Raw genomic sequence first — 11,349 nt, 5'->3', positions numbered from 1 at the left:
CTCAAGCTGCTCTTTAAAATCTTCTGTTCAGTTCTTTTATCTTGTCATTTCTTCCATTTGCTTTAGCTACTCTCCATTCAAGAGCAAGTTTCAGAGTCTCTTCTGACATCCATTTTGGTTTTTTTCTTCCTTTCCTGCCTTTTTAATGACCTTTTGCTTTCTTCGTGTATGATGTTCTTGATGTCATCCCACAGTTCATCTGATTTTTGGTCATTGGTGTTCAATATGTCAAGTCCATTCTTCAGATGGTCTCTATATTCAGGTGGGATATAATCAAGGTCATATTTTGGTTCACCTGGAGTTGTTTTAACTTGTTTCAGCTTCAACTTGAACTTGCATATGAGCAATTGATGGTGTGTTCCACAGTCAGCTCCTGGCCTTGTTTTGGCTCAAGATACTAGGCTTCTCCATTGCCTCTGTCCGCATGTAGACAATCTGATTCCAAGTGTACTCCATATGGTGAGGTTCACGTGTATAGCCACTGTTTATGTTGTTGAAAAAAGATATTTGCAATGAATAAGTCATTGGCCTTGCAAAATTCTGTCATGTGATCTCAGGGGTCATTTCTATCACCAAGGCCATATTTTCCAACTATTGGTGGTTCTTCTTTGTTTCCAACTTTCACATTCTAATCACCTGTAATAATTAATACATTTTGATTGCATGTTTGGTCAATTTCAGACTGCAGAAGTTGGTAAAAGTCTTCAATTTCCTCATCTTTGACTTTAGTAATTGGTGCATAAACTTGAATAATAATAGTATTAACCAGTCTTCCTTATAGGCATTTGGATAGTATTTTATCACTGACAGTACTACACTTCAGGCTAGATCTTGAAACTTTCTTTCTGGCTATGGATACAAAGCCATTCATCTTCAATTTATCATTCCTGGCATATTAGATCATATGACTGATTCAAAATGGCTAAAACCAATCCATTTCAGCTCACTAATATCTCTAACTCTCATTGCTGTCAAGTGGATTTGACTCATATGACCCCTCCTTGGGTTTCTGAGGCAGTATCTATATGGAAGTAGATTGCCCAATCTTCTTTCTGAGGAGTGGCTGGTGGGTTTGAACTTCCAGCCTTCTGGTTAGCAGTCAAATGTCACTAATGTCTAGGATATCAATTTTTATGTGCTCTATTACATTTTTGACAACTTCCAATTTTCCTATATTCATACTTTGCACATTCCACATTCTGATTATCAATGATGTTTGCAGCTGTTTCTTCCCATTTTGAGTTCTGCCCCATCAGCAAATTGAGGTCCCAAAAGGTTTACTCCATCCATATCACATAAAGTCGACTAGACACTAAATGGTAGCTCTTGTGGCGTAGTGCCTAAGGCATTTGACTGCTAATCAGAAGGCTGGTGGTTCAAACCCAGCAGCCACTCCTCAGAAGGAAGATTGGGCAATCTACTTGTGTAGGATACTGCCTCAGAAACCCAAGGAGGAGTTCTATGAGTCAGATCTGACTCAATGGCAGTGAATTTGTTTTTTTGGTGAGAGATATTAAATGATATCATGCCTTTTGAAAATCTGTAAAAGTTAAAGCACTGTCCATAAACAAGTTGTTCATTGTTGCAGATGAAATATTCAGTTTATGAATTATTCACAGCACTTCCTTGCAAAACTTCCAAAAATGAAGTTTTGATCATTTCATTAATTGTTAGAACTTGACTCATAACTTAGCTCCCTCTCCACCAAGTTAACACTTAATAAATATATTTCAGTGTCATAATGTTTAGTGCCTCCTGTGAGTTGCTTTTTATAAACAACTACTAATACTACCTTAAGGAGCTCTGGTGGCATAGTGCCTAAGGCATTTGACTGCTAACCAGAAGGTTGGCAGTTCAAACCCACAAGCCACTCTGCAGGAGGAAGACTGGACAATCTACTTTCGTAATGATTTACCACCTCGGAAACCCAAAGGGGATTACTATGATTCAGAATCAACACAATGACAGTGAGATTGTTTTTTTTGGTTTTTAATACTACCTAACCTTCCCATTTGTCCAAGCTCTTAGCCTGTGTTTCCACATTTGATTTCACCCCCATTTTATAAAGGTGGAAAGAGAGACTTAGAAGGTGCCTTTCTCCATGGCTGCCTAATAACAGCTCTATGACTCTAATTCTGTTTTCCTGACTCCCATCCTGAAGCTCTTTTATCCATTACACCCTTCTCTTATAAAAATGTCCTATGTTTAAGTCATTCTGACTTGGGAGGAATATTGTACTTTGTTGAATAGATAAATGAAAAAATGATGATTCTTCAATTGACAGTGGAAGTTATGGATTAGAGTTGTCTCAGCACCTTCAATTTTAAAGTCCTATAATTTATGAACATTATTTCTGTACAATATCTGTAATATCCTAAAGGAGTTCTAGCTGTGTAGTGGTTGAAGCATTTGGTTGCTAACTCAAAGGTCAGTGGTTCAAATGTACCAGCTACTCCATGGAAGAAAGATGAGGCAGTCTGCTTCTGTAAAGATTTATAGTGTTGGAAACCCAATGGGGGTTGCTATGAGCTGGAATCGACTTGATGGAAATGAGTTTGGTTTATAATATACTGAGTGAAATCTCAAAATATATCTGTTTAACAGATAAGGAGATCATTCCTCTCTACCCCCTGACTACCCTTTGATGAATGTCTTGTTGTTGTTGTTATGTGCTGTCGAGTTGGCCCCGACTCAAAGCGACCCCTCCTTGGGTTTCCAAGGCAGTATCACTACGGAAGTAGATTGCCTAACCTTCCTTCCAAGGAGTGGCTAGTGGGTTTGAACTGCCAACCTTCTGGTTAGCAGTCAAGTGCTTTAGGCACTACGCTACCAGAGCTCCAAGAAAGCAGAGGCCAAAGCCTACAGCACCCAGTATTCTCAGGCAGTCTCCCATCCAAGTACTAACCAGGCCCGACCCTGCTTAGCTTCCGAGATCATACGAGATCGGGTGCGTTCACGGTGGTATGGCCCTAGACAATGAATGTCTTAGACATTTCAAGAACACCCCAAGGTAAAGTGGCTCAGTTGAAAGAACTGTAGATTTATGGTCTTATAGGCCATGATCTAATTTCAGCTCCACCACCTACCAGCTGTGTGACCCTGGCACTTAACTAAACCTTCTGTACTTCAGATGCCCTCATGAGAAAATGGAAATGATAATACTGCTCTCAGAAGTTGTCATGAGGGTTAAATGAGATAGCATGAAACACCTATGAAGGGCTGCCACCTATAAAACAAAAATCAAACTCACTGCCATCGAGTCATTTCCAACTCATAGCAACCCCCTTTGGGTTTCCAATGCTGTAAATCTTTATTAGAGCAGACTGCCTCACCTTCTCATCTGTGGAGTGGCTAGTGGGTTCAAACCACTGACTTTTTGGTTAGCAGCCAAATGCCTTAACCACTACACCACCATAACTCCAGCCTCTATAAATGTTAGATCTCTTTTTATCTAAAGTCAAGGACTTCAAAAAATTTTGACTACACTTCATTCTGAGAATGTTGGTGGTTTCTCTATTTATGCCCAAATTTAGGACAATGAAACACAGCACATAATGATGAGGTTATTTTATCAAAGTCTGACTCTTCCTTTTCATGGGGCTACATTTTTCTCTTCCAGCAACCAGGTGCCTTTCTTTCTTTTAAGGTTTCTTTAACATACTCACCCCCTCCCTTTGCTAAACCCCAACCCTTTTCTAGCACTTGAACATCTCATTTCTTATTTCTCTCCCTTAATTAATCTTTTACACAAAATATAAAAGAATATTTGCCTAACACAGTGTATCATATTTATAACTATATTCTTAGTTTTAAAAGCACCTGAATGGAAGGTTTGTATTTCTTCTTCAATGAGGCCCATTAAGTCATCCTTACATGGCCCTGGAGGGATACCTGTGAAGGTAAGAGAGGGACTAGGCACCTATCTAGTAAGACATGTTGGCTGAATCAACCTAGGGGAGCCACAGCATCATAAAATCCCCTGACAGTAGCTCTTGTGTCCAGCCCACAGAATCAGGCACTCCTTGTGTGTGGCCCTTGATTGTTCTTAATTGGGTGGGTCAGTGGGCTTCAATAATAAGATCTCCATAGTGATTTGATGAAGTTTGGACAATTTCACAGTAAGACTTTCTCTAAACAATTGTGAGTCCTAGGAAGTCAATATTTATATATATACATATATATATATATAAATATTCTTCCAAATATGGAAGTGTTTATTAGGACTAGCAATCTTCTTGATTAGCATCACTTTTAAAAATATACCATATACTCTTATGAAATCCAACATCAAGTTGGCTAAAATCATACCACATTTTTTAGACCAATAAAAATGTGTTATTTTTCTTTAAAAACCTCATTAAGCCTTGATTAGTTAACAAAAAGCATGAGCCTTTAGGTATCAGGCTGATTGGTGAGACGTGTAAGACACCACTTCATGGATTGTGAGTTGTGGAATCCAATTAAATATTATTCTTTAGATGGAGAAAACATTTATAAAAAGGCTCTATCTTATCAATCTCATCTGCTGCAAACAAAATTGCACCACAGTACATGTTAGTACAATATTAGTAATCACCACCTTAAACCCCTTCAGGATGTGGCTTATTATAAATCTGGACCCCTCATGGCTGGTAACAGGATAAACAAAGGATTCATATTACCAGTGATTGAAAAAACAAACAAACAGGGCACAGGAAATACATTTTTTTTAAACAATCAAAATAATATGGACTAAATATAGTAAAACCTGGGAAATCTAGAACCTATGTAAAGCAGAAACCTGTCAAAGTAGGAAAATAAATATATTTTCCACTAATAGAAAGGATAAAAAAGTGCTAAGATTTTTTTTCCCAAAGGTGGGAAACTTGGGAGACCTGGAAAAACAAGGCAGTCCCATGGAGTTTCAGCTCTCACAGGTTTTACAATAATTCAGTTAAGGTATGTTTTGTAAAAGTCCACCTACTTTTTGGTTATGTTTAAGCTCAGTTAGATCATGGCCACGGCACTGTGACTTCTAATACCGTGGGTGGTATTTCAGATGTTGTGAAATTTTAGAAATGTTTTTCAAGCGGCTCACAATGGCCCTTGGAATTCTTTACGAGTCACATACACTGTGGTTCCCTGAGGCTACTCTATTTGTTGGAAAGTGTAAGTACTAAAGTAAAACATTAGTTCAGTCATTTCTAGAACTCCCCCGCCCCCCCAGAAAAAAACAACTCTATTAAGCAAAGAGAAAGATGTGTGAGTAAAATAAGCTTCAGAACACAAGTCTGGGACTCCCACTCCTTGATTCTAATACTGTGACTGTACTTATTGGTGGTGCTCTTTGTCACTTAAAAATGTTGGTATGATTATTTAAGTTCTTCTCTAAGGCTCACCTGGAAACTAAGAACAAGAAGGAGTATCTCATAGCTCTATGGTAGGACTAAATGAGATGCTGTGTGCTCAGATACTCAGTACCCGGTCACAATATGTACTCAACCCATGGATGTAGCTGTTGTTGTTGTTTGCCGTCGAGTTAGCTAGGATCATAGAATTTTATAGCTGAAAGGGACTTTTTAGCTAGAAAAGATAGTTTTGATCTCAGAGAGTAGGCTTACGCCTCTAGAAATACTAGCATCAATAGTAATACATGAAAAAATAGAAAAATCTAAAAATTCCCCACTGGCCTTAGCATTTTTCTGCAACTTTATACATGCAGAGGCATGTCATCTTCCCTTCCTAGAATTACACAATCTCAAGGTAAGTAAGGTAAAGAGCTTCTGAAAAATATGCACTGAATCTATATCAGGTTACATGACCATACATTTTTGTAGAGATAAATGATCATCCCTTACAGGTGATATAAAGTCAGTAGGATTTAAGTTAGATGCAGCCCCAGAACATACACAGGCAGTCTGGGCTGTGTGCTATACACTAACGGCCACCTGCATCGCTCTAGTCAACCTGTCAGGTATCATGAGGATCAAACAGATTGCCAAGAACCTTGCCAATTAACATTTCACAATCCTAGGCTTCATACATGTGTGGGGTGTATTTCCAGTTTGCTGGAAGTTGATCCATTTTCACTTACACAGTGTGGGGCTGACTTAAGCATTCTCCCTCCTCATACCCAGAATATATAAACTTGGGCACAGTTTATGAGCTAATAGACTACACAGGGTCTTGATTCACTGAGACCAAGGGAAGAATGATGTAACACATTTTCCAATAGAAGATATGCTCACTGAGGCAATGTTCAAACAAACTGCTGGCAAAGCCAATCAAAATTCCAAGGGCCATGAAAAACAACATTAAAAAACATTTCTTCAATCAGTTTATAGAGTTACCAGGATGACATGGAGTCCGGCTTACTGAAGCCAATCCCTCAGCCGGTGACAATGCAGCCCTTGTAAATGGTTAATTCTAAAATGTGGAGTTTATTAAGACTCTGACCTACCATCACTGCTTCCCCTGAGCACTACATCTGGGGAAGGTGTTTGCCGGGAACGGGAGCCAAAGGAATCCAGGCTGTCGAAGGAATCATCTCTGCCGTGCCGAGGAGGAGAGAGGGAGTCGCTGCGTTCGGAATCCCAGCAGTCGATGTAGCCACTGTCTCGGATACTACGCTTAGGACTCTCAGTGTCATCAGTCTCCTGCTCAGAAATAAAACGAAAGGATTACAGACATTACTGCAATAAACCTAGAGCCTACAATATCAGCAAGTGCTGCGGTTGCCCCCATCCTGCATATTGCATCACTCTCGAAAAGTTATGGCAGCTAGGTGGAGGATTGATAATCATTGCCAGATCATCACTCCCAATCAGAAAATCACACACAATATTTCCAAAGAAAATGAGCAAGTCACTGAGATCTCACAATGGTTTAAGGGGGGGGGGGGAGAATAAAGAAATTAATAATAAAGGATCATAAAGTTTGGATTCCTAAGAATACAATGACAGATGAAAACACAAAAGAAAAACTAAAACCTTAACCTTGACCCGTCTTTCGGAATCCATAGCTGCATATTTGTTCTGGGAACGAGCCCCTAATTTAGCCACGTAACTGCTGCTGCCTGTGCTATTCGGCAAATGCACGCTGCGTTTGTTTTTGCAATAGACTCAGTTCCGTAAAATCCTGGAGCAGCATGCCTCCATCTCCTTCTACCTTGAAGGGAAATTCCTGCTCTGAAAGGGAGCTGTCTTTCTGAGGCAGAAAGTTTAGGGGCAAAAAAAAAAAAAAAAAAAGCTATGAAAAATATGCAAAATGCTTTTCCTGATGCCTCAGAAGAATCCAGGCATGCTCCCTGCTCTCGGCCAGCTCTTGGCGCTGGGGGAGCTGAAAGCACTTGTGCTGACCCACATGTTCAGAGCAGTGAGAACAATGGCTGTCTTTGACAGCCTGTGATTATAAATTCTTTCCAGCACAAGCAGCACATACTAAAACACTGAAACTCCAGCATAAGAAAGGTCAGTCCAAGCCATCCTCACCCTTGTATTATAATAAAAGCCTTGTTCCCGCCAGTGTCTTAGCATTAATTACACTCGTCCGGGCTGAGGAAAACAAAAATAACTCCAGTCACTCAAAGATAAACCTCAATTTAATCTCCCCGAGACTTTTGCTTAAAATCAGGGTTGGGGATGACATTGGCAGAGGGGTATGTTCTCATCTGAATGGGCTGTCAAACTGTGGATTTCCCAAGATGCTCAGGGCTGTCCCTTCTGCCTTCTCAATAGAAAGGAAAAATAAATAAATGTTCTCCATGTTAGAATTTTTTGAAAACTGTTCTAAGCCGTTTAGGATGCCCAGTGGTGCCAACGCCTTCGCAGTAAGTGCCTTTGCAAGCTGCTTCTATATCAATGATTTCCCCATCCCCTGACACACTCCCCAGAGGGAGGCCCTGAGGAGGGAGCGGGACCAATAGGCTGTAATTCACAAAGCACACACAAAGGAGAGGGCGAGAGAGGGCAGGGCTGTGAGCTTGCACCCTGCAGCCTCCACACAGAGCACATGATTACTGCTCCTGAGGAAAAGGTTGTCAAATGGCCAGTGAGTACAGCTGCCATGACCTCCAAGAGGCAGGCAGACATTCCAGTTATGGAAATTAAGGTAGTTTACTTGTAGGTCAAAAGTTAACCAGGACTTTAGCAAAAGCCAGACCTGACTAGCTTAAAAAGGAAGAACTCACAACTCACTAAAAAGTATACCTATAAACTGGATATGATTTCTTATTTTCTTTGGAAATGTAAAATAATTATCGTGAGTAATTTATCTATTGAGAATTGTCTAATTGGCTAAAAAAAAAAAAAAACGAAGATCACTTTTATTGAACACTATGTGTCTGGGGAGGAGCTCTGGTAGCTTAGTGCCTAAGGCACTTGACTGCTAACCAGAAGGCTGGCGGTTCAAACCCATCAGCCACTCCTCAGAAGGAAGATGGGGCAATCGACTTCTGTAGTGATACTGCCTCGGAAACCCAAGGAGGGGTCGCTATGAGTCGGTCCAACTTGACGGCAATAACAACAACAACAAGTGTCTGGGGTTGAACTAGATTTTTTTTTTTTTGTATGTTCTATTACTTCACCCTCACAACTACCCAAGGATGTGGTTATTATTAGCCCTGTTTTATGGATGAGGAAAATGCGTCTCAGAGAGGTTAAATAATTTGACTGAGGTCACAAAGTTGGGTTTGTAACATAGGATTCTGCATTCAAATCTCAAATGGTAAAATGTGAAAACATTTAATCATCTTGGGTACAATTACAGCTGCCACCATCAGCGTCACCTCCTCCATGACTGGACACTTACTGCCTCCTTACTCTGTGGATGGGGAGCTCTGGTAGTGTAGTGCCTAAAGGCACTTGACTGCTAACCAGAAGGCCGGTGGTTCAAACCCACCAGCCATTCCTCGGGAGGAAGGTTGGGCAATCTACTTCCATAATGATACCGCCTTGGAAACCCAAGGAAGGGTTGCTATGAGTCAAGTCCCACTTGAAGGCACATCACAACAACTCTGTGGACAATGTTAACCTGCTAATGTCCCTCAGCTAAATGCCAATTGGGCCTAGATCACCAAGCTATAATCATTGCACATGAGAGGCAGTTTAGGGTAACAGCTATGATTGATTGGGTTGAAATCCTGGTTCCATCAATTACCAGTTGTGTGACTTTAGGCAACCTCTCAGGATTCAGTTTTCTCATCTTTAAAATGGGCTAATAATAGTACCTGTCTCACAGGGTTTTGTCGTTGTTGTTGCTATGTGCCATTGAGTTGGACCTGACTCATAGCAACCCCTCCTAGGATTTCCAAGATGGTATCACTACGGAAGTAGATTGCCCAACCTTCCTTCTGAGGAGTGGCTAGAGGGTTTGAACTGCCAGCTTTCTGGTTAGCAGTCAAGTGCCTTAGGCACTACGCTACCAGAGCACAGGGTTATGTTGTTGTTGTTGTTATTTGCCGTCGAGTCGGCCCCGACTCATAGCGACCCCTCCTTGGGTTTCCGAGGCAGTATCACTACAGAAGTAGTCCGAGGAGTGGCTGGTGGGTTTGAACCGCCAGCCTTCTGGTTAGCAGTCAAGTGCCTTAGGCACTATGCTACCAGAGGTTATGGGGAGGGTTAAATATGTTAATATACAGAAAGCTTTCAGAAAAATGCCAGATGCATAATAAACCAAAACCAAATTCATTGCTGTCGAGTTGATTCCAACTCAAGCTATCCTCTGGGACAGAGCAGAACTACCCCATAGGGTTTCCAAGGCTGTGATCTTTATGGAAGCAGACTGCCACAACACTTTATCCCATGGAGCAAGTGACGGGTTTGAACTGCCCACTGTCAGTTAAGAGCTAAGTGCTTAACCACTGTGCCACCAGGGATTCTTCTGATGCATAATAGGTGCTCTGAACATGTTAGCTACAGTTATAATAAGTATTATAATAAGTATTCACTCAGGTATCACTGCCGTCGAGTCAGATCCAACTCAGAGCAGTGCCTCCTCGGGTTTTCTGAGGTGGTATCACTACAAAAGTAGATTGCCCAACCTTCCTTCCGTGGGTTTGAACCATCAGCCTTCTGGTTAGCAGTCAAATGCCTTAGGCACTATGCTACTAGAGCTTCCCAGGTATATAAATAATAGCACATAAGTCATACAAAATTTATAAATATGGCTAGGGACACACCTCATACACACAATGAAACTCTTACTTCCTCCTCCATTTACATCATCTTATCTATAGGGTTGCGATGAGACAGAGTCAACTCAATAGCAATGATTATCTAAATGTCTTGGGCCCAATTTTCCAAGAGGGAGGGCAAACAGGGAGCTGAGCAACTGGTCTCATCCAGAATGGTTACAATTACAAGCTGTTTGTACAACATTTATAAAATTGCATTTCCAAGAAAATACCAGAAAGGCTCCCTCAAGGACCAAATATCTTCCTGACTCTCACCCAACAAATCACAAGCGAATGGAATGGAAGAAGGAGAAAGTCACCATGTTTCCTGGCATGCAGCTGCTTTCCCACAGCTAGTCATGGGAAAGAAAAACAGACAGGGTGTTATGTTCATGACTGCATAGCAAGCCAAGAACAAAATCTTAGATCAAGTATGAGAGCTGGAAGCTGATTGGTATGGCTAGTTTGAAAAGTGTAAAGTAGGCCACTTGTGGCCATCCTTGGCCAAGCTGATCCCCCAGGAACCTTGGGATGAAATGGGAGGTTCTTTAGTCAGAAATAAAGGTGCAGACATCAGCTGGCCAGGTGATTTATGGGCTTCCATAAACTCACCTAAAGTTTAAGGGGGAGGGGTGAAGATATAAACGAACAGAAAGCTTACCAAAAATAAAAATAAATCCTAACCAGTTGTCGCTGAGTCTACTTTGACTTATGAGCACCCCATGAGTGTCAATGTCGAACTGTGCTCCACAGGGTTTTCAATGCCTGATTTTTTTAAAGTAAATTGCCAGGACTTTTCTTCCAAGGCACCTCTGGTGAGTTCAAACCACCAAGCTGTTGGTTAGCAGCCAAGTGCATTTGCAGGAACTCCATATTACAAAGGGCACAGTCTAAATTCTCCTTCCCTGGAGTCTAAAGATCATTTCATCTAGGAGCCTACGGGCTTTCTGTCTTAACAGAGACCATTCCAGGGAAGGGAGAGAAGACTCAAATCAGTGCATTGTGGTGACTGTTACCTGTTCTAGGGACAATGTGAGAACTATGAGATTTGATGAAAAATTTGGATTATTTCACTCATCAGTCCCCTCCTTGTCCTCCTTTGTCAGAAATAATGAGAACCAGCTAGAGTTGGTGGATGACTTGTGGTATCTTAACTCAACTCACTGCCGTCAAGTCAGATTCGACTCATAGCAACTCCT

General features: G+C 41.1%; 1 protein-coding gene and 1 non-coding gene across 2 annotated transcripts in view; both read right to left on the bottom strand.

Annotated features, from left to right (window-relative positions):
- Positions 1 to 6,998, bottom strand: part of LIMCH1 (LIM and calponin homology domains 1) — a 143,057-nt gene extending 136,059 nt beyond the window's left edge. Inside the window, exons 1-2 of the mRNA XM_042781817.1 lie at positions 6,975 to 6,998; positions 6,440 to 6,635 (exon numbers count right to left, since the gene is read on the bottom strand). Coding sequence (XP_042637751.1) covers positions 6,440 to 6,635; positions 6,975 to 6,998 — 220 coding nt within the window. The remainder of the gene's footprint in view (positions 1 to 6,439; positions 6,636 to 6,974) is intronic.
- On the bottom strand, positions 2,857 to 2,975 carry LOC122150584. Its single transcript, XR_006163747.1, has one exon. It is a non-coding gene; the product is annotated as a 5S ribosomal RNA (ribosomal RNA).
- Positions 6,999 to 11,349: the final 4,351 nt, after the last annotated feature.

Source organism: Orycteropus afer, unplaced genomic scaffold (genome assembly GCF_000298275.1).
Source record: "Orycteropus afer afer isolate SDZICR_OR568_19922 unplaced genomic scaffold, OryAfe1.0 scaffold00176, whole genome shotgun sequence".
Lineage (NCBI taxonomy): Eukaryota > Metazoa > Chordata > Mammalia > Tubulidentata > Orycteropodidae > Orycteropus > Orycteropus afer.
The sequence above is the reverse complement of the archived record's forward strand: the minus strand, read 5'-3'. Positions and strand labels throughout refer to the sequence as shown.